Here is a 23,525-nt window from a genome sequence, read left to right on the forward strand (position 1 = left end):
TCCTTGTAAACAAAATAAATAATCTAGATATAATGTGTTTATTAGTGAGCTGTTTATTTTTGACAGAGCTGGGCTAGTTTCATCTCGAGCTTCCTCCAGCTCTTCTGGACCGACATACTGCTCCATGTGTGATGTGATCTGGAATTTAGTTCCAAAGCTAGATGCAAAGAGATGATGTAAAATAGGATAGTAGACAGAAGTGTAATACCATTCATATACATGTTCTGCCCAAAAGATGAAAGTTGTGACACACAGAAGACTAACAATGCAATGACTGCACTTCCAATTAAAATATAAAGCACCTCGATGCCAAGTATATGGTCGGTTGACTTAAAAAAATGAAAGGCTATAAATACAAAATGGATAATAATGGATAATGCCTTTCTTAAACAAAATATAGCATCACTTATACATTTATTATGTTCAGTCCTTACATAAGGAGGGAAAATAATGTTGTTTATGCCATCAGTTTGGCTCCGGACATGGCACTGTTGCTCAGTTGGTCACTGTTGTCCTGACTGAAATATGTAAAACAATACATTTGATGCAAACATTAATGAACAATCAAGATGAACTGTCACAGTCTGTGGTCTTGTTACTTGTAGCAGTGCCATCATGCCAAATAAGTTAAAAAACGTTCTACCTACTAAATATCCGCACGTTACTATCCACCCAGTAAGGTACACTCAGGTCATAGTGCTGCTGCTCCTTTGTACAGCTTTACAGAGCTGCTAGCCTGACAGTAGATTCTGAGTCTTGTTCTATCATATGTTCTGCACTACCTGACCAGTCTCCTACTCATCAAAAGTTGTCCTTGTGCACACTTTTATTAAAGTCCTGAGGGGAAGGTGCATCAGAAAAGCTACTTTGATGGTAGAAGATAAGAGAAGCGCCCGCACAATACCTGAAGCTGACAGCTAGAACATTTTGATTAAAAATGTAAAAAAAAAAATTAAATCCAAGAAGGATCGAAATGAGTTGACCTAAGGGAGACCTCTGTCAGACTGAAACACCGGTTTAATAACGATGTTCTACTTGTAAGATTCAGACAGGGCCTTTTCATACCAATCTCCTATTCAAAACTGACATATATAACCACATTCAAGCTTTCTCATCTACTTTCAAGTAACCTCATGGCCAACACGATATATGAAAGTGATAAAGTTATATTGTTCCTAACCTTATAACTGTTTTCTGTTACTAAAAGTACATTGTTTTGTCCTCTTTTTGTACTTTGTCCATCAGGGTTGACTTTTATTTTGTGGGACGTGTCTGCGGGAACCAGAGCATAGCAAGAAGGAAGGGGAGGACAAAATGACTGTGTACAGAGCGCTGAGAAATGTGGAATATCCAAATGATCCCGAGGTTGAAGAGGTATTCAGCCATCAGCACTCCATCCTAGTGTTGCATGATCCTCTGCAAGTGGACTGTACATCTTTGATATGATGATCATTGTACAAGTGTATCATTTCGATTGATAATTTTTGGACTTTTACAGACACTAATGTTGTGGAACACTAATGTTCTCTTTGAAAAAAAAAAGTCAGATTTTATGGCTCAAGGGTTGTACAGGAACTCATAGCTGCATTTCAATGTGTTTACTTTTTCTGTGCCTCTTCACATTTTGGAAAAGCCAAAGTAGACTGCAGTTGCTTTTGTTCTTGTTGAAGTACTTAAACTAATTTTATTTGATTCTAGATCGATATTTAGGTTTCAGCAGTCCGTCCACTTTGCTACTCTGAGCTAATGTCTGCAACCTTTCTGCATATTTTATCTGCACCCTCAAGCAAAACACAAAAAGGCTTGGGGCTGATGGACTTCCTCTTTCCTTCCCGTTTACATGTCAGCAGTAATATACTGGACCCACTTCTTTCTGAAAGGCTGTATGATGTACCAAATTTTTAACCATTCTTTAATTTGTTAGCCCCTGAAAAACCAAAAGAGTTGCTGTTGATCAGTACTACAATGCGTCCTCTCTGTAATGTTACATTACCTGAAGGTAATACCACATTTACACTGGTACTCTTAATATAATTCCCTTTTATAATGACAATTTTTTTCATGTGACATGTTAGAAAAACAAAAAAAGGTAAAGGCATACAGTCTCAAGCTTGAAAAAAAAAATGCATGAGTAATGTATTTAATGTGCATTTCTTTGGTTCGTAGGCAGTTGTTTGCTCATAATAGTTTTTCTTACACAAGGCTTTAAGTTCTGCTGTTGTTTGACATGATTTTTTTGTATGATTATATTCACCCTGTTTTTTTCCCTCATTTTTGCTTGTCTATTATTGATCTTTTATGTTTGTTTTGAAAAAAAATATGTTAAGTAACTTATTTCACTTGTACAAATATGTTGATATTTATTATCATTGTACATATGTCCTTATTTTTTATATGTGTATATATACACAAATAAAAATAGAGATATAATCGAAGCGTGTGACTTTTGTTTGCTAAACAGGAGGTCTACTGAATCAATTTTGATCTGCCTTTTGTCAGCCCCCAAACCTGCAAACAAGCATGCAACACTAAATTGCTTAAACAGCCTCGTTTAGCACATATTTTTAAAGTAATGTGTACATAAACAGTGTCATTAGGAGGTGTTTGGGACCAAGATTTGTATCCACATATTTATGTTTAGCATGAAAATATGCGCAGGCAGTATAATAAATTGGTTTGAGGCTAATCCCACTAGTATATTTATTGTCAAACTAATAAAGCTATGACAGGTTACCTACATATACACTGTACATCTCCAACAACTCTGAGTCAGCTGTAATAAATATTAATATTCACAGTAAGTGACAGAACTAGTTAGCAAAAAAATAGAGAGAAGTGGAATGAAATTACTAAAGGTGCTGGTGTGGGTATCCTCGTCGTCTTCCTTCCACAGTCCAAACTGGTGACTTAAATTGGTCGTATGACTGAATATGAAGAGTTGTCTGTCCATGTGTGTCAGACTTCTGATAGACAGGTAGCCTGTCCAGGATGTAGCCTACACCACCTGTCACCCAATGTCAGCAGGGACTGTCACAATGCATTAAAGGATAAGACGGTAGAATTTCCAAAAGATGGATATACAAAACTGGGACATAATCAAAAGTATTTACATGAAAGAAAATTGAAAAACAGATAACACATAAGCCCGAATGATAATACATAAGTCTATTCTAACAAAACTATATGTTGGTCATTCTATTTTCCCAAAATAAGACTTCCAGTTTGTGCAAATGTCTCAATTGGACAGGAGCATACACAGTGTCATTTCACCTCTGAATGTCTAGAGCTGTTTCATTTCCTCAGCCTGTGCAGCACAACAACAAAAACAAAAGTCAAGCTCCCAACTTGCACAGTCTTGCCTGGTGTCAACAGAAGAAGCCGCATGCTTCATGTGGTCGACAGTCCCAGCTGTGAGAGGCTCACAGTTACTTCTGATCTCAGTGTACTCAGCTGCACCACAGACTCTGAAAACCTCACAAAAGGAGTAACTCTCTGTGTGGGTTTGGCATTGTGTGTGGGATAGGGGCTGAGGGGCTGAGATTTACTGAGCTTTCCAAGAGTAGACCACAGTTCACACACCTGTTTTGGGATATTGATTTTCAATCACACAGAATATACTGAATGCAATGTTGTACTCTTAAAAACCACATGAAAAAAAAGTTCATCTTTTCTTAGAATGCCATTCATTTTCTTTTATGCCGGTGATTGTTGGACCTCAAAGCTAGCTTTTCCATTCACCTTTTTACCATTAAAAACAAATCCTAGAGAATGGACTCAAAGTAAAATGTTTACCTACAGCGTGGCTCGAAACCCACATTTATACTGTGTGTTTAAAAGGAGGTGTAATACAGTATGCCACACTTTGTAACCTCCTATAAGAAATAATGATTGTTACCTGTCTGGATGACAGATTAGGGGAATTTTAACTTTGAGTATCAGGTCAGCTATGAACCAACAGACCAAGAGAGAGCCGCATTCAGCTCCAGCTGTTTTGTTTTGTGTGAGCCAACAACAGATGTGCCCTATACTGAAGCTCCTATCCAGCTGGATCCCAGAGAATTTTTTTTAACCCTAAAACATCAACATGATTAATTTTGCTTGCCTCTTCCTTACATGCATGGACCAGTGCTTGTTCAGTATTTTAATTATTGTGGTAGTCAGAAACTTAGTCAAGTCTGTACATTTTAATGGAGTGGACAAAGTTTTATTTTTGTTCTGGTTGTAGTTGTCAAGGTAAATTATTTTTAAAACCCTGCTTCTTTAATTTAATTTTATTGATTGAGATTGATATTGATTAAAACAAGTAACAAGTACATTATGCAGAATCTTTAAATTCAAATATCAAAATAATATGTATATTTATGTATACACATAGGGGGAGAGAGAGGGAAAGGAGTTCACGTGGTATCTTTATTCCATTTCTATTGGCCAATTCAAACGCGTTGCTACCGCTTTCAAACCCTTAAAAATACCGGAAGTTAGGTCCTCTGAAAGATAGCGTTTCTCATTTATTAGTTTTAATAACGGGTGGCATTACTTTTCACATTTTACAGTTGTCACAATTTACAATTTGATAATACAGCATTTTTTTTAAGTTATATTAGTATATGAACATTACAGCAGAGGCGGACGATTCCGCGGAAGGATTCGTGCACCACTGCTGGCGCTGGTGTAGAGGGTGATTTGAATCTTTTTCTGCTCCTTCGTCTTGTTTTTTATATATTTGTATAATTTTAACTTTATAGCCACGTGTTGAGATAATGTTGTCTCTCTTTTTTTTAATCACACAGGAGTTTACGTATGTATTATTAGAAATATTCTTTTCCGCTACAGACATCCCTGTCACTAACATTACATTTCTATGGTAAGTGCCAGTTATTTTCCCCAGTTAGCTAAGTTAACGTAACGTTACTATGTTGCTAATGCTAGTTAATGCTAGTCGTTGAGCTCATGACAAATAAATACAGATTAGTTTATTTTTACTAACTTCCTGGCTGTCGGCGATACCAGTGTCAGTAATAGTACTTTAGTTTGATAAAGCCGTTAAACTGTAAACGAAGCATTTAGTCATTAAGCATATGCTTAATAGTTTCAAAGCACGTAACCGTGTTTTTTTTCCCCCAACGTTAGGAAGAAGTTTTGTTGATAAAAATGCTTGATTCATATTTTTGTTAGCTGCAGGGCCCTACAAACATGATTATTATTTGAACAATATATTATGGAAATGTCAATGGCTATTCCTCTGTTGTCATCTTAAGTTACCCCAAGTAACTACTGTTGATACAGGTATTCTTGTTGATAAACTGCTGTTGAATTTGAAATGTCAATTGGAAAATGTCTCCATATTCCCTGTGTAGATGTCTAACACAGAGGTGAGCACTGCTGGCACAGAGGGAGTTCAAAAGGAGAAAATGCTGTCCTCATCAGAGGAGCCCACTACTGCCCTAACTTCAAATGATACCTCAGCCCCCCTGAATTTCTCTGAGCTTACACCTTGTCAGTTTGGTATCTCTGTCCAGAGTTTTATCCCAGCATCACTGGGCCGCAAAGGTGAGTGTACTAGTTTTTATTTGATGATCAATTGGTAGTGGCTCAGTCGTTGAGTGGCCACTTATCGACCATAGGATCGGAGGTTTGGGCCCCGCTCTTCCCGACATGTTGAAGTGTCCCCGGACAAGACACTGAACTCCCAACAACCCATCCCCACCCCACGCAGTGCCTTTCCCAAGCCCGGTAGAAATTGGGTAAGGTTGCATTGGGAATGGCATCCCATGTAAAAACTGTTGTCAAAACCAACATGCAGACAAACAATCCGCTTTGGCAACCCTGAACTCGCAGGATAAGGCGTTAGGCCGTCAGTCTTACACAGCCTTCCACAGGTAGAATTGTTTGGATTGTGGTGATTGTTCTGTGACCAGCCACCACTGGTACTACTGGTAGACACATACAGTTTTACACATACATATAGTTTTAAACTAAATAAAATGTAATATTTAGTACCATATCCCTTGTTTGCAATAGGCTCTACAGATGAATACCTCTTGGTTAACTCTGTTACATGTACAGCAATGTTAATTATTGTGCACTATCCCTGTTATATATTATCCTGTTATGTAATATACTAATGACTGCATCAAACATGTGACTCATTGACATTCCCTAAATTGTTGGTTTCTTCTTTTGATATACATTCCCAGCCCTTTACTGCAGTCTTCTTTAGTTGTGGTTTGTTTTGGGGGTTTCTCTCTTTTATTTCCCATTCACCAGATGGAATGCATGTTTTATTGGGTTAATGTTTGGTGATTGACTTGGCCAGTATATAAACCCTTCCATGTTTTCGCTCTGAAGATCTTTTCATTGCTTTGGTAGAGCTTAAATCATCCCAGGAGTCCCTTAAACATTGATCCTGAATGTTTTGGGTTATCTGTACTTTTTTTTTTTTTTTTCAAGTTACAATCTGGCTTCCTGATTCGTGCTTCTGATGAGTTGTTTGCATCTAGTGCTATCCATCCATCACCTGTCAGTACTTATCCTATTTCGGTCACGGGGGTTCTGGAGCCTATCTCAGCTGTCATCAGAGGAAAAGGCTGGGTACACCCCAGACAGGTCACCAGTCCATCTCAGACATACAGAGAGAGAAAACTACTCGCATTCACATTCACACCCACAGACAATTTTGTGTTCACCAATTAACCTAGCATGTATGGTGTTGGACTGTGGGAGGAATACTTTATTTTATTTTATTTTTTTTTGTCCTTTCGGCTTATCCCGTGAGCTCAGGGTCGCCACAGCGGATCATTGTCCGCATGTTGACTTAGCACAGTTTTTACGCCGGATGCCCTTCCTGACGCAACCCTCCCCAATTTCTACCGGGCTTGAACCGGCGCTGCACAGCTGGGGAGGGGAATGTGCTATTGGGGGTTCAGTGTCTTGCCCAGGGACATTTCGACATATAGCCAGGGCCGGGGATCGAACCACTCACCCTGTGGTCCGTGGACGACTGCCTTTACCAACTGAGCTACAGGTGGGAGGAAACCAGAGTACCCTGAGAAAACCCACACAAGCACAGGGGGAACATACAAACTCCACACAGAAAGGCCACGGATTGTCAGGGCGCGAACACGCAACCCTCTGCATCTAGTGCTATGACCTCTGTATTTCTGTTCATAAAGTTTTCTTTAAGTGGTAGGTTGTCGTACATGCAACCCTGCTCTGTGGATGTGATATTACTGACTGTTTGTCTTAATCTGTAATGTTAGAATTTAAGCCAGCCAGAAACATACATGTGAGCATATTAAACCATAATGCTGTATTTTTAAGTATCACTGAAATGAGACCAGTAGTGTCAAGGCATAGTTTTATTTTTCCCATATTTCCTATAAGTGACACTTTATACCTCTCTTGCTTTAGATACATCTCGTCTGGCACAAATAAAGGCAAGACGGAGGTCCAGTGTTGGTGTCCGCGGCTCTCCTGAGACAAACTCCCTAATTCGCTTCATGGCCCAACAGAGGATGAAGACTCCACCGACCCACCAAACTCCAGAGGTAAGATCCTTCTTGTTATACTTTTTTGCAAATCTTTCATATTAGAATGTGGGGCAGTGTTCAGATAGCATAACTTTTGCTCAACTCTCTTTGAGCTGTGATACTGTGTATGACTTTACAGTATTTGGTGAGAAATAATAGTATATTGGTGACAAAAGGCGGCACCAATATGCAACCTGCCACTAGAACAGCCTACAGCATAAGTCAGTTGCAATAGCTGAGTTTTAACCAATAGAGGACAGTTAACATATTTATATCACAAAATGGATAGTTCAGATAATTTGCAGTAAAATTTCCTAAGATTGTTACCTGGATTAATTAGAACCTGTGTTATAACACTTCTAAATATCACTACATTGTTTTTATCTTAACAAAAATAGTTCAGGGGTTTAGTTACTCTAAAATTGTACCTTTCTACTGAACTCATGGCTCAATGAGTCTTTCTTCTTATGCTAATATGTTCTGAAGCGTCTGTAAAAATTTTGGTCTCCAAATCATCAGTTATTTTGTTTTCTTCATTTGACACAAACACTGACAATATGTATGAAAATGTTATGCATATGTTTTGATACATTGTGGAGGCTAAACTTCAACAGAACTGTCTGTGCTCATTTTACTCCAGCCTCACCAGATCATTTGAGATGATAGGCATAGGCATAGGCATACAGATACAATAGTGACATTTTTAAAGCCTATACAGTTTAAAACATGGTATATTTACTTTGAATTCTGCCCTGATTTACCCCTGTCACTAATGCATGTTTAAGTATAAAAAATAAAAATGGTAATTGCCTTTGTTAATTAGAGCCCCCTATAAACACATGTTGTGGCGGTTCATTAAAATAATTTTCATATCCTGACCTGAGGGCAAACGGGCTATCATGTCTGAAACATTAAACACGCAGCTACACTGAGCTGCTGTTCAGAGTCTGCTAAGCACCCAGGAAGTGTTCATATTGACAGTGTGCATCATCTTTAGCTTAATGACGTAAAGGAACAGAGCACAACAGAAAATAATGGGGTCCCCTGTGTAATGATGCCATTTAAATTACAAAATGCTGAAACAATAAAGCACTATTATGTGTAGTGGTCTGCTGTGGCACTGAAAAGTAAAGCATCAAGGGCCCCACACACACATCAATGAATGAAGCAGAAACACTGCATTAAAAAACATATTCTGCCACATTTTAGATCAATTAGCCTTTGTTATACACAGTAGCCTTTATTAGAGGACAGGTTACTGCACCATGATCCACTTCTAGTCATTCTGTGTTTCAAAACAAATCATGGTTAATTTGTTTAAAATATCTTTTAGTTGGGCTACTATTGCAAAACCTCTTAATTTGTTTTCAATGGGTTTGTTTTTATCAACTTTGTATGTCAACAAAGAAGCACATTGGCTTATATTCTTCTTTATGATCAGTGCTGTTTAATTTTGCAAATTAATTTGCTGAATGTTTTATCACAGATTTTTGATTAAAGAGCTTTCATAAGATTTCTATACTTGATTATTTTGTGCTTAGGTACTGACCAATGAGGACTAGGAGGTGGGCATTAAAAAGCTTGATCCAATGAAATGTCTAATCACCAACAAAACTTAGTTATGATAAGAATTGACGTGGCAGCTGTTTAGTTAGCCATCGCTGCACATTTGGAGAAGTGCAAGTGCAATATGCTGCAGAAGTGGTTTAAAAAGTTTCTGTGGGCTTTTCACACTTTTTTCCACCGTGAAAAACAAGGTCCAAATCTTCAACTGGTGAGTCTGATAACAAGGACATACAATTTGCATCAAATTCTCTTGAAGGAAACTTTTTTTTTTATTGACTTTTATTTTTAATAACAGAATATACATAGTTATGGGGCTTATGGTTACTGTTATATGATGCATAGCTCAGCTAACTATAATATACCCATAATGTGTGTGGAAGGATTATGTGATAGATGTGTTGCCTCTCAGCAATACCACTTCTGTAATTTCGGAAGTCTATGACCTGTCAAGCTGCATCACTGAGCAGATACGTTTGTTTTTGCTGTCTTAACTCTCAGAATGTCAGACGTAGTCCCTTCCTTCCGAGGGTCGCCTCCACACTGAGGCAGAAGATGGCCTCCTTCCAGAGCCTGATGGATGTGGAGGAGAGTGAGGTCTCTGATCCAATGCCAAAGCAGGACCGCAACGGTGGAGGATGCATCAAGACAAGAGATTATCTGTCTGGTAAGGCTACCTCATTGCCACAGAATTAATAGTTTCATTTCTCAGCAAGGGTCTGTGCCAGTAGGATTTCTTTATGATGTCTGGAGGCACAGTTCAAAAGCACTGGATTAATGCACAGTTTAGGCCGAACTCTGAAAACATCTTACGGTAGTCATTTCTTTTGAGCTTGGTCAGCTTCATAAATGGGCCAGTGTCGCAGCTGTTTGTTATTGAAGTTTAATTCTCTCACACTCTCACTCTCTCTCTCGCTCTCTCACTCTTACACACACACTCAGATGGTAACAGCCTTGACAGAGGAAAAGAGAATGACCCACCAATGATGACACCCACACCCACCAAGAGGAGGTGCCTGGCCCCCCCTGAGGGCTGTGAGGTGGAGATTAGAGAGGCCAGAGCTCCTATCCTCCACTTCAGTTGGAAGGAGCAAGAGGTACACACACTCTGGCCATGTACTTCTTGACTGCTGTTAATAATTTAACTAAAAGGTTTTACCTCTCTATACTTGGCTTCAATTGAATCCTATGATTATTTTAACTGTTATGAATGGTAGACGTTATAGACAACACTGGGCTTTAACCGTCCAAAAAAAATGTGTTTTCAAACAAAGTTTGCTAGTAATTAAATTTTATTAAGTGTTTTTTAAACTTGGAGCTTTTACTTGTTTTTGTAAAATGCAGTTTGGAATTTAAAATCTTCTGTGGCAAAACACTAAAAGCAGCTTGATACATTTGTGTTTCGCTACCTAGAATGTCTAATGTAGGGATGTCTAAATCATGTTTATAGGAGGATGAAAAACCAGTGAAGCCGATTTTGACAGAGAGGCCTCCGCCATCCAGTGAGATGGTGGAAAGGGCCCAAGCAGGGCTTATCTCCCAATCCCTCCATGTAGGTTTTAGTCTCCAGGCATACTTAAATGGCATTTAAGTAACAGTATGAATTTACAATTATTCACATACAGAAAAAACACATCTAAAAGCAGTAAAGAATGCAGCGCAATCATACATGTGTTTCAACTAAGGTTACATAGCAGATAACAAAGCAGACCTACAGTGAAATGAGTAATGTGCAACTGTGCTCAAAATTAATGCAGACCCTTTGTCCCGGGAATAATAAAGAAACCACCAGCTACACCAAGGATTTATGGTGCAAGCATTTCCAAGTAAAATATTTACCTAGATAAAGCAAATATTAATAATTATTTGTATTCTGACTTTCGTATTAAAAGATAATGAGTATTCAAGAGTGTATCAATATTTTTGTTTATTAGAAAGGCAGAAATACTACAGTGTTATGGTGAAGCATAAATACTGATAAAGAAAACTAACATGTTAAAAAAATTTGTACAGCTATATTGCTGTACACATGTGTTAACCTTAATGTCCTACTTAAGGAAAACATTCATGCAGGTTAACTGTAGCAGAGTATGGGTTTTCAGAGGACAGAGGTTTAACCTTCACCTCACGGTTTGTGTGTTTGTCGACCCACCTTTCACTTCTGTGTTAACCAGAAACAGAGATGTGATCTCTGAAATCAGAGATCGTTGTCTTTTAAGATTGAACATGCTGCATGCAGCTCTACAGTGAAAAAAGATTTTAACCAATTTGTGGCTGGGTGACACACATAAGTGTTTGGGGAAACACTTTTATTTTCCACTTGCCAACTGGATGATGCATCACACTTGCCTGATCATAAAGTTTACTTGCAAGTGTTGATGTCAACCCCTGCAGTGGATTGATGAGTTTTTGTAACTCGTGCTAAAGGCAAATCATTCTATACCCCAGACTCCAGAGGGTTAGTTATCTGTTCTCAGCATCATCAGTAAATGTAGATCCTAAAAAAGTGGTATGGTGATATATGCCTAGTTGTTCAAGTACTTGCAGTTAAAGCGACAACACTGTCAGCTAGCTTGTAGCCCACATCGAGCAAGAATAAGCTTTAGCCTATATATTTGTTAAGAACACAATCCCTGCTCCTGTTGCTGTACATTTTGTTAAAGTTTTTTTTACCTTAAGACCACTGCTACAACTTTTATTGTGAAGCAGCTGTAAGAAATGTTTTTTTTTATTGTCACTGAGGTCAGCACTGACTCTGTAAAAGGAGATAACAGAAGTTGGGCATTCAGTTTGAAACAGGTGCACTCTCTATCTAGCTCCCTCTGGGTTCTACTAAAGTGACAGGAATTGAGAAATCCGCACTACAAAAGCAAGTTCTGTAGCATTGAGAATGTGTGCTTTTGGACTAGCAGCATCAAAATGCATATGAGACTGACCATTTCAGCATTTTTGGAGCAGATCGCCTTTGATTGAACAGTTTAATGTTGGGAAATAAGTTTATCTAAAACAGGTAACAGTTGAGCTTACTCTGTCAAACATTATAAAATTGGTTGTTTGTTGAATTCATACCCAAATAGAGCTATAAAATTATCAAGTTATGATTGAAAGTTTGGGATTTCCTACAGTATTTTCAGAATGTCTAGCAATATCATGACAACAGGAAACAAGGAAGTGACTGAACCTGCCAGAGATTATAGTTCACAAGAGTCTTCCCATCTAACTCTGAGCATAAATGTGAATAAGGGCATTTTACCAAATGCCTAACTTTAAGTTTAAATATTACGGGAATATATAAGGGAAGAAACTTAATTTAAATAAAGCTCTTAGCATTATAAGTTAATTCTATAAGCTTTGTTAGATGAATGCACTTAATATGGGTTAAGATTTTACCAATTGAATGATGGTTTGTACAGAAAATATACGTGGTATCAGATGCATTTCAAAAACACTTCCACTTATTTAACAACGTTCTGTAAAGCTTTTTGAACTATAGTCCAACAGAAAGGGATCTCATTTATTTTCTCTCAACAGGACGATGTCTTTGAACTCCAAAGACCCAGCCAACCACCGCCTGATGACCCTGCCGCAGTTTCACCAACACAGCTTGCCCCCATCATCCATATCTCTTCTATCCAATCTCTGCTGGAGATGAAGCCCAAAGGTAAACACACACTGCTCTCTGTGGCAAGGCAAGAGTAACTGTCCTTTAATCTTGGTTTAGCCCTGCCTTTTAAGCTTGGTGCACAGTGCTACGTTCCACAGGGCATAAGAGGAAATGAACCACCATTAACAGCATTGTCTTGTAGAACACTGTTTTTGCCACGAGGGTAGTACGTTAATGATCACCATGCAGCATTAGGATTAGGGCCCATCACTTAGTAGCATTGTACTTCATTCATCCTCCCAGTATGGATGTCAAAGACATGACCACAACCCAATTTAAAAAAAAAAAAAAAAAAAAAAACCTTCATGTGTTAATGCAATACTGGAACTCTTCAGATTTATAGTTTGATATTTATTTGGACCATATCAATCGCTTACATATTAATTGAAAAGTAGCTTTACATAGCATACAGTGCAGACAGCATACTGTATGTAAAAATAAGAAGTTGAGTATTTGTGCTTTTTACGTTTTGATGCAGCAGAGGATGAATCCACTGGCACATCCACTGTTAAGAAGAAGAGGGTGCATTTTGGTGGGCCACTCTCTCCTGAGCTCTTTGATAAGAACCTGCCCCCCAGCACCCCATTACAAAAAGGGGGCACACCAGCTCGAGCTCCCACACCAGGTCAAAGTCTACAGCTGCGTTCAGTGCTGAAGACTCCACAGAGGAGTGGTTCCAAGACACCTGAAACTCGGCAAGAGTTCAGCAGCCCCACTGCATTTGGTGCCTCCCCAATACTTGTAATGCCTCGCAACAGCAGAATCAAGTCAGTGGGAGAGGACAGTGAAGAGAACGATGAAAAGGTAGATAAAATATCAGGATTGTTTTGAATCTACATTCAAAAATGGTTACAGCATTTACATTTATTGAGTTTTGATAATCATCTTTCACAAAGCCAAAAACTTCTAGAATATCCACAGAAAGCTTGGGCAAATTTTGTTTTTATTAGTCTTAACATGCCCTGACACCTTTTAACCAATTTAAACATGTTTTTTAGTTTTGCTCAGTTTATTTCTCTTGGTATAAATGAAGGTGGTGTGCATAAACTGTGCTCTTGATAATTGTATATTATGTGGACCAGGATATGACCTCTTATCTGGTCGAGAATATAGATATTGTACTCCACATAATTTTTCTTTATTTTCTGGACCTAGATCATTTTTCCTGCAATGGAAGAGAATGACTGTGCAGTAATGAGTGGAGCAGGTGGAGTACTGTTTATTGATCCTGCAAGTTAAAATTTATTGTCTCTAGTAGATTATCATTAAACCCTGTGCTCTTTAAATTTTCAGAGGAAATGTGGGATACCCAGCCATTAAATTTAAACACCGCTTTCCATGAGGAGTCTCTTTCTCAGAGTGTGACAGGTGAACTGCCATCATGCCTCTTCATTTTTCCTTTTATTGTTACTTACCATTATGTCTCCTCCCAACCATGTTTTTGACAAATCCAGTAACTTCCCAGTATAAGAAATTTAAATTTAATTTAGGTTTGTGCGTATCTTAAAAGGTGCATATTTCTCAATTTGAAGTCAGCCTTAAATACCATTATGCCAAAGTAGAAACAGGTAAATATCAGGCAGGACAAAATCAGAAAGGTGTTAAGTCACTGTTATAAGTATCTAACACAGGCCGATATTTGTTTTCTTTTGCCATTAAACTCTAGTGAAATATACAGATGGTTACGGTTTATGTGCTGCATAGACAATCGTGACAAACAAAAAGAAAATCAATATTACCTACAGTTCAAGCCAAGCCAGTTGACATTTCACATGTAATGTAGATTCTGCACCCCCAGAATCTCCGATCAAACCCAGTGCAACCTCCCAGAAGGATGTCCTGGACGATCCTATATCCTTGTCAGATGAGGAAACGCAACACGAAGCAGTTGTTGAAACTTCAGCTACGGTCAGATCTCGCAACCAAAGAAAAAAGGTCGGCCAACATTATTTGTATAGATTAGTTTTATAGTGGGTGGTTTTTGTTTTTATATGCTCTTTTGGATAGATCATTGTACCTACAAATTGTGTTGCCAAAATCAGCTTAACATTTATGTCTGGTAACATTGCCAGACAAGTAATTATTTTTGTCTCCTGTATTGATTATCATACTCTGAATTGTGCATTTTATACACCAAAATCTTTCTTTTTTAGCAGCCAAAACCGGAGTGTAAACCTACCAGTGAGGCTCCAGCTCGCACTAGCAGTCGAAAGAGAAAGGTCTGCCTTTACAGCTTGATCTCTCACTTGTAAAAATGTCCATTTACCAGTCTAGATTATCTTTTTTTTTCAATAATGTAGTCATAACATGCTCCCGTTTAATCTACTGCTTAATTCCTGTGAATCTGATCTTATTTACATCGGAAGATATCGACTTTATGTCTCGTGTGTGTCAGGCATAACGTTTCTGTGCTCTTCTAGCAGCTAGAGGAGACCGAACCTGGGAAGAGGTCGACGCGCTCTGCTGCTAAGTCGGCTGCTGGGAAGATGAAGGTGAGTTAGTCCGTTACATTTCTCTTTACACGACTTCAACAAGGGGTATTCAGAATGTCTCCCCTGGCGGCCAGTCGTAAAGCTGATGACTTCAAAGTCCGATCCCTTACTATTTTGAGCTTATACACCCTAGTGTTTCCCTTACTCATGGCACACAATCCCAGGTGTCATAAATAATATGAATTCTGTTACAAAATCTTAAATTTTAAAAATGTGTGCAACAGAACCTGACCTGCTGTCATAGATAAGCAAAGTTATGAGACCGAAAGTGTGCTGGTGCCACGTACTAACGACATGGAACTATCTGGATTGTGGTTTACTCAGTACAAGTGTACTGAAGCTAGTATATCAGAGCAGTTATTTGAAGGCAGTCTGTGTAGCTAGAGCCAGCTTGACTGTGGCTCACATTACAACAGTCATTTTACTGACCGTGCAGTGCAGTGTGCTTCTAAAAGCTTTGTGCTGTGTATCAGCCTAAATGGGTTATTATCCATCTGGTTAACCAGATAACTTTTCACTTGTGCCACAGAATATGGGCTGTGCTGATAAAGTTTAATTACAATAGTGTGTAAATGTTTTGATACCCACTGTAAAACCAAGGTGTCGTTCGAGCGGGATCTTAATTATTAGACAACAATCAAAGAAGAGGAAATTGCCCAGTAGCAAGTGCAATGATCCATCACCATCACTCCCATAGACAAGTGAAGCCCTTTCAGTATTTTTATAATGTGTATGTTGAATTTTTCTGTTAGATTTATTAATACATATTTGAGCATTTTGAATCATTTTCAGTAATGTGCAGTTTGGACAAAGGGACAAACTCCAAATTTTTGATCAGCTACAAGCTATACAGATCATACAGTGAAAATGCAGGCATCACACTGCCATGCAGTTAGGTACATAAATATTGGAAAAATAAGTTTTGTACGCCACTGCATTGAATTTGAAATGAAACTCAAGAATTAAGCAAAGTCAAGACGTTCAGCTCTAAATAACTGATGGGAGATTACAGCCATTTAAATAGATACACACATACATTTTTGGTGGCTCATTCACAATAGAACAAATGGTTATTAAGCAGTTACATAGTCAGATGTGGCCCGTTTACTTGATACTTCATAAACCCACCAGAAGGATACCAAAAACATTGAGAGTGGCCAATACAACAGTTTGGAACATTCTTAAAAAGGCAAAATAACCTGGCAGCTCAGCAACAACAAAAAAGCCTTGAAAACATCTAAAGTGGATGATCTTAAAATTCTGTCCATGGTAAAGAAGAGCCTTTCACAACACCCAGTCATAAAGACTATTAAGGCAATAGACATGTAATTGTCAGTGTCTACAGTCGAGACTGCTTTAAAACAAGGCTTAAACCACTGATTTGGATTAGACTTAGCCAGAAAATACCTTTTTTGTTTTTTAAACCCTCAGAGTTCTGGAATAAGATTCTTTGGTCGGATGAAACCAAGATCAAGATTAAGATTAACAAAGTATGGAAATGGAAAAACTCATGTTTGAAGCCTACCACATCATCTGTCAAATATGGTGGAACTACTGTTATGGCATAAACATGTATGGCTGTAAGAGGAAACAGGTCACTGGTGTTTCTTGATGACCTGACTGCTGATGAATTCTGGACTGTATAGGGCTATACTCTCTGCTCTGATTCAGCCAAATGCTGCAAAACCGATCGTACACTGCTTCATATTGCAGATGAATAAGGATGGAAAACATACAGTGAAAGCTACCCAAGACTTTCACAAGGCAAAGAAATTAAATATTCTCTTACTGCCCCAATCAGTCAATTGATCACAATACAATAGAGCAGGTTTTCACTTACTGACGTTTTGTCAGTAAGTGAAAAGCTGCTCTAAGGCAGAAACACCCCCAGATGAGCAGCGGCTGAGGGCATCTGTAGTAAAGACCCTGTAAAGCATCTTAAAGGAGGAGACTCATTTGGTTATGTTCATGGGATCCAATGACAGCTACTCATTGCCTGCAGGTATTAAAGGCAATAAATATGTTTGTAATCATGTTAGTTTGTACACATCAAATATAGGGATGTGTGTGTATTAAAATGGCTGTAATTCCTGATGGTTAATGCCACAATTAAAGCTAAATGTCTTGATTTTGCTCTCGTTAGTGTTTCATTTCAAATTCACTGTGGTGTTGTACAGAGACCATATGCAAAAAAAAACATATTGTCCCAATATGCATGAACCTAATTGTATTAGTATGGATTAGAAGTACAACAAAATAGATTCAAGATTTTAAAACTTTATCAAGCACAGAGGTAAATTGCTTTGCCTTGTAATTTCCCTCCGGTATTTCTTTTTTTAATTACTGCATCATACTATAGCTAAATGCTGACCGGCTAAAAAAAAACACTTTCAGATAGAAAGTAGAAACTTGCTCATGAAGCAGATTGTCTTTCCATAGGCGACCTCCACAACAACACGTCGGTGGAACAAGGATGTGGACCGCTCTCTGTACGGGTCTCGGGAATATGCCTCCAAGAATCCCAAACTGAGTCCCATCACGGAAAGGCTGTCCTTCATTAGCCAGTCTCCAGCAGTGCTGCAGACTCCCTCTACAATCTGCACAGGTAAAACATCCAGGCAGTGACCATTGTTGTTTTGCAGTTTTAAAGTAAATTATTGATGTTGCTTTTTTAGTGTACAACGCTTCAAATCCTGTGGTTATCGGTTTGTCTCCTGTTTGTCCCAACAGTCCCCGGTCATGAGCCTAATAACACTCAAGCAACAGGTGACTGCAATGTGACAAACGCTTTGAAAAGTCCTTCTGTCGCATCTCCTCACTGTAGTAAAGGAAGCACCACAGGTAAGACCAGGAGACTGTCAGGCCCAAGAGTCGGTGGGAGAGGGCTAAAAAAAAGGAAGGTCAGTGTTGACAGTCACTTGCTCAATGAGGAGCCTCAGGACCAGACTGAAGGAGATACAGAGAGTCGCTCTGAAGATCGAACCACTACAGATGAAACCTTATTGAAACCCACTCAACAGGCAGGAATTGCTATTGAACCTAATGGCCAGACTTTTGCAGAGGTACCCAGCACAGACTCAGAGAAGACATCAGAATGCCATACCAGTCTCAGTGCCTGCCTAAGTTCAGGGGAAGAACTCGGCTACACATCGAATCTGCCAGCAGGGCCAGCACAAATACAAGCCAAGCGAGGCAGGAGACATTCTGTTAAAAGCTCAGTCATACAGGAGCAGAGGGACGAAGTAGAGGATCATCAAATGAGCTGTGCAGTGGAGGAGAAGGGACAGGGAGACCAAGCAGCAAGCCAGCATGAAAGCAGGTCAAGCTCTGACAGCCAGGAAGACAGGGGAGTAGCTAATTTGCAACTGGCCCCCTGGCAGGCTGACTTTGATTTTGAGGATGTGTTCAAACCTGTCACCACTAGAGGGCAGTGCTCAGTGCGCCGCAGCCTGAGGAATCGGAGCAGTGCAGTCTACAACAGCAGCAGTGCAGGTCTTGCCTGGGTGCCTCGGACCTCCCCAGAATCCAGTAAAGAGTACCGCAGGAGAACCTTGGGTCGACGCCTTAGCCTTGGTCTCCCTGTCCAAACTTCATGCCCTGAGGAGACGGAGGACAACACGAGCTGAGTCTTTAAATTAATCACATGGGACACATGGGTCTAGCTGAATGAACTAAGCTTAAGGGGATAACTAATGCATTCATTACACAGTCATAAATAGATGATTGCAGTGTTATTGTTTATTTTTATTTTTTTCCTCCGAATTAAATGAAAATATTTTTTTTTTACATTAGCTAAAACATCTGTGGCTCTGTTCCCTGTGAATTATTAGCATTGACATGTAATTTAAAGGCAGATTCCCTCTAGTAACCAAGTCAGTCGATGCACTGAGAGCCCAATCATCTCTGCTGACCACCTTCTAATCAATATCCAACCACTTAGCTGGTAATCACAAGGCATCTCCAGTCTCACTCTCCAAAGTCACTGGATCGAGCACGTTCAAGTCAATATCTACTCTTTGTGAATAGATGAAGATTGCTGTGCTGCATTTGCCATCTGTCAGGCTTGGCTGGTTGGGGATGGGGGGGTTGGAGTAATGGAATAGTAATAGATGGAGAGAATGTGCCTTACACACAGAAATCACATTAATTGGCTCAAATAATTGTTTATTTGTGATTTGTGTTTTTACAGGAAGATATCCAAAAGAGCATTGTCCGATCTTTTATTGGGAGGTTTTAATACTTTATCAGCAATTAGTGATAACCAGTGAAATTGAAATTGACTCATACATTGCTTAAAATAATAATAATGGATGTTATTAATGAGCTTGGTCAAATGTCACATACTCTGTTAGACTCTTCATTATAAATACTGTGGTTGCATATAAATACATCTCATTAGATCCAACTGTGTACATTTAAACTGATAATTTACACTCCTTTGGATGGAATATTAAAGCACTCAGTTTCTCCATAAATGTTTTGTCCCAGTTGTGTGGTCATTTGAGCTCAACTGCAGCAGCTTTCCTTTCACATAAACCAGGACCTTTTGCCATAACTGAATGAATCACTACATAAATTACCATTCTGATCTACATTTTGAACACAGCCAAATGTCTGGAAGTAAATTGACCTCTAACCTCTGATACCACCAGTCAAATTCAAATCAGTTCCTCTTTACTGGCTCCATCCATCTGTCAGGGAGGAACGGAGAGAGCTGTAACAAATGGAGTTTCAAATTCAGTTCGCGTAGGAAAATTGGCTTCCAGAATGATGCATGACTGTAATCTATCCATCACTCGGTAATTGACTCCCTCCTCTTACATCAAGTCAGAGTCACTTGTCTGAAGGACACCAGAGGTTTCTGGCTCCTAGTATGTGCCAAGGTCTCTTCTGTATTTGTACTGGAAGATGAATTGACTCATAAAAATCATGTGGCCAGTGATGTAGTTCTGCATTGACAGGGTGGAACAACTGTGCCATCTGGTGGTGGCAGCGAAGTGTTGCAGTAGCCAGTTCTGTATCTTTCAACTTGGATCAACTCTGGGGAGATTTAAGAAGTCAAGTTAACTGATGTCATTGTCAGGAGAGGAAATATTTCAGTAGATGCATATTCATTTGTGTCAAAATTGCTTTGTTGGGTGCTACTTTACAGCAGAAAGCACTTAAGGTTGGTGTGTATTTTTGGTGTTCACTGTGTAATTATCACTGCTTATACATTTTTATATTTTCCCCTTTGTGGTTTTAAAGCTTGTAAGCATCTTTGTGAAGAGACTGTTGTATTTGGTATACAGCCAAACTGCTGCATCTCTATACAAGTTGGATGCGGGGTGTGTTTTTTCTGTGTGGGAGAGCGGGAGAGAGAGTGTGTGTGTGTGTGTGTGTGTGTGTGAGAAGGGTGTGAAGCTGAATCCCCTGTTTCTGGCAGACGGGCATGCTGAAGACGGCTTAACACAAGAACAATGGGGTCCTTTGACCAAAATGACGCCCTCAAGACATGTGGCCTCCTGTCACCGTGGCAACCCCCCATGGGACACGGAGCGGGCTGACAGCTGGAGAGGAGGACTTACAAAAATGGAGTCCATTTCTTTCTTCGGAAGCTCCCCTGCTCTATATCTCCTCACTCTTCACCCTGTCCGCCTTTACTCCAGACCCTTATAAATGTAGGTTACATCTCATTTTACAGCTTTATGTGTTTGGCCTTATGGGCCTGGCTTGTCACCTACAACTCCTCCGGACATAAAGAGTTCAGGAAACAGCAGTAAATCAGGTCTTTATGGCCTGTTGATTATGTCAGTAATAAGAGAGCATTGATCTCATTGACAAATATGGGGCAGAGGCACAAGATTTCACACTCACTGTACACTTGATTTTACGCCTCGTTTTAAACTGATGAGTAGTTTCTGTACTGCCACAAAGAAGCAGAATCAGTTATTTGTACATCCAGATTTAGAGACTTTGGTCTTTCAATTAGTTAATTAGTAGCTGAATGGTATTAAGTTGTCCCGCTGCCTCAGTCCTTTCTGTGCTCAGTGCTGCCAGCCCTCTATTATTGATGCTCGTGGGCATGCCCTTTAAGCCCTGCACAGCTCTCCTATGGAGCTAAAGACAGCAGGAGGAGGACAACAAAACAAAGGCAGGACAACAACAAGAGACTCTCTCGCCACTCTCAGCTTGGTTTGCTGTCCCAGTGTGTCTGTTTGCTACAGTTGTAGCATGGCTCAAACAGCTGCAGACCCTAAACAGGCTGCTCATTGGATTTATCCGTTTTAAAATGCTTTTTTGTGACTTATGATGTAGGTCAATTATCACAATGCTGCTACTGTAGTAAAACAATTTTGGAGGTCTATTATTTTGTACTTGGCAAGTGCTGCATTTTCAAAATCTGATTATTCTTATTATCAATCTGCTAGTTGTGTTGCTGACTAATCAATTTCTAGTTAATAGTGTCTAGAAAAAATGTTCTCACAATAAGAAAAGCTTAAGGTTTGTCTGAAAAACAAAACTTGGGAGTTTCTATATAAAACAATAACTTCAAAATGTGACTAAGTTGATAAAGAGAACTTTCTGTCAATTAATAGACTAATGGTTTCTGCTTTGCTCATTGTTCTTATTTGTAACGGTATGTGCGATTTCAGGATAATTCATCCAGTTTTCTTACATTTAATTATGTATTTAAATGTTATGCTTTAGGTTTTCAGTTAATAAGTATTCCATAAGTTTCTTTAAGTCATGAAACATTTTTAAATAGATTCGACCTTATAGGAGCAGCAGTGTGAGGACGTACAGAATTGAAACATTGTTTCAAAAGTCAGGCTTCATGCACATGGCCTCCATAGATGCAAACCCCCAGTGCAGTTAGGAACTTCAAGAATTTCATTCATATCGATTTGTTTATAAAAGTGTATTTAATTAAATGTAGTACTATGTGCGGTATAAACCAGCAAAGTCAACGTTGATAAGATTGCAGGCTCCATCCCTGAACCTTCGTAGCAAGAATTTTAGGTCAAACTGTGGCTGAGGTTGCCTCAGTGAAATACCTTTTCTTTCTGGCACAGAGAAGAAACTTCCCACAGATTCTTTTACATCAAAGTGGGTTTACAGGTGTTTGGGAGAGCTACTGCACAAGGGACAAACAAAACGCCTCAAGTGATGCTACCTGAGTCTGAAGACTACAAGAAAAAGATGCGGGGTGTGGAGTTAAATAGCTTGTGAGACGTCCTCATCTATGTCTAAGGATACATAACAAAACACATCTCGGTAGCATTGTGGGTCTGTCTGTCTGTCTCTGCTTTATCTGTAACATGCTGAGAAGAGCAGGATGAGGGAAAAGAGACAACTAGCAACATGCTGTATGCGTCAGAAAGTGACAGGATTTAAGGTTAAATGAATTTTATGAAGTTTGTTGACTCCTACAACACTGTTAGAATTGTGGCTAATAACAATGCGCATGTGTAATCTTGACCTCTGTGCAGTTTAAGAAAATGATGTGCATTCTATCACTGCATCGACAAGAACTGAGTAGACAACGATATATTAATTTTATATCTGAAAGAAATGTTTTAATCTATTATTTTGTATTGTAAGAATAATCATGACATCTATTTTGGGATTGAGACAGCAGCTTTTTCCTTAAAACCTTGAGGATGAAGGGTAAAGACTATACCATCAGAGGACACACACACACACACACACACACACACAGCTGCCCAGATACATACCTGTAGAAATCTCCCAACCATCTGGGCATGCCTACACTTGATTTACCCTCAGCCAACACGGTGTGAAAGAGGATGTCTGTTTGAATGTTGACTCTTCCGGCATATTTATTCACGCTGAATAAAAGGAAATTGGTTCTAATGATGCTGCTTGAAAAACCCACACTTTTGAGAGGAACATGGCAGTAATTTGAGTCACCTCACACTGTTGTTGCAAACAATAAAATGAGGAGGTGATGATGAGTCAGTATCTTCTTTTTACGCTTAGATTTGTAGGAAAATACCACAAGTTATAAGCTGTATCACTGATCGTGCCGAGTTTAAATCTGGCCTCTGTGCTTCGTGTTCACCTGAGTTTCCTCCACCTTCCAGAAACATGCATATTTTATGCTTATCTGAGCTCTTCCTTCTTGTCTGTGCAACATATAACTGTGTTGTGCACTGGTAATCTCTTCACAGGTGTTTTCCTCCCCTCTCCCTGCTGCATGCTGGGAAATGTTCCAGCTCCACTCCCGCTCTGTGTTTAGTAGAAGCAGGTGTGAGGGAAAAAGGAAAAAAAAAA

The 23,525-nt window shown here is 39.2% G+C and overlaps 2 protein-coding genes across 10 annotated transcripts in view; both read left to right on the forward strand.

Annotated features, from left to right (window-relative positions):
- The window catches only part of sema4c (sema domain, immunoglobulin domain (Ig), transmembrane domain (TM) and short cytoplasmic domain, (semaphorin) 4C), an 85,303-nt gene extending 82,873 nt beyond the window's left edge, over positions 1-2,430 (forward strand). The window contains exon 17 of the mRNA XM_067521507.1: positions 1,246-2,430. The gene's annotated coding sequence lies outside the window, so the exon portion shown is untranslated. The remainder of the gene's footprint in view (positions 1-1,245) is intronic.
- A 2,034-nt stretch (positions 2,431-4,464) lies between these two features.
- Positions 4,465-19,723, forward strand: cdca2 (cell division cycle associated 2). Of its 9 annotated transcripts, none has more exons than XM_067521933.1 (15): positions 4,465-4,678; positions 4,791-4,864; positions 5,358-5,550; positions 7,411-7,547; positions 9,594-9,759; positions 10,035-10,189; positions 12,624-12,753; positions 13,235-13,560; positions 13,912-13,963; positions 14,050-14,124; positions 14,540-14,691; positions 14,910-14,975; positions 15,177-15,248; positions 17,688-17,853; positions 17,979-19,723. In XM_067521933.1, the coding sequence occupies exons 2-15, from the start codon at positions 4,862-4,864 to the stop codon at positions 18,872-18,874; spliced, it is 2,589 nt and encodes an 862-aa protein (XP_067378034.1). In that variant the 5' UTR covers positions 4,465-4,678; positions 4,791-4,861; the 3' UTR covers positions 18,875-19,723. The 9 variants fall into 9 exon arrangements, with proteins under 9 accessions (XP_067378034.1, XP_067378036.1, XP_067378037.1 ...); XM_067521935.1 differs by having other exon boundaries at positions 15,180-15,248; XM_067521936.1 differs by having other exon boundaries at positions 14,913-14,975.
- Positions 19,724-23,525: the final 3,802 nt, after the last annotated feature.

This window comes from Channa argus, chromosome 11, assembly GCF_033026475.1.
Source record: "Channa argus isolate prfri chromosome 11, Channa argus male v1.0, whole genome shotgun sequence".
Classification (NCBI taxonomy): Eukaryota; Metazoa; Chordata; class Actinopteri; order Anabantiformes; family Channidae; genus Channa; species Channa argus.

Excerpts from the sequence above, each read along its gene's own strand:
- cdca2 (XM_067521933.1), top strand. Across the intron at positions 13,964-14,049 it reads TGCAGTAATGAGTGGAGCAG|AGGAAATGTGGGATACCCAG; the intron begins GTGGAGTACTGT and ends TTAAATTTTCAG. Across the intron at positions 15,249-17,687 it reads CGGCTGCTGGGAAGATGAAG|GCGACCTCCACAACAACACG; the intron begins GTGAGTTAGTCC and ends GTCTTTCCATAG.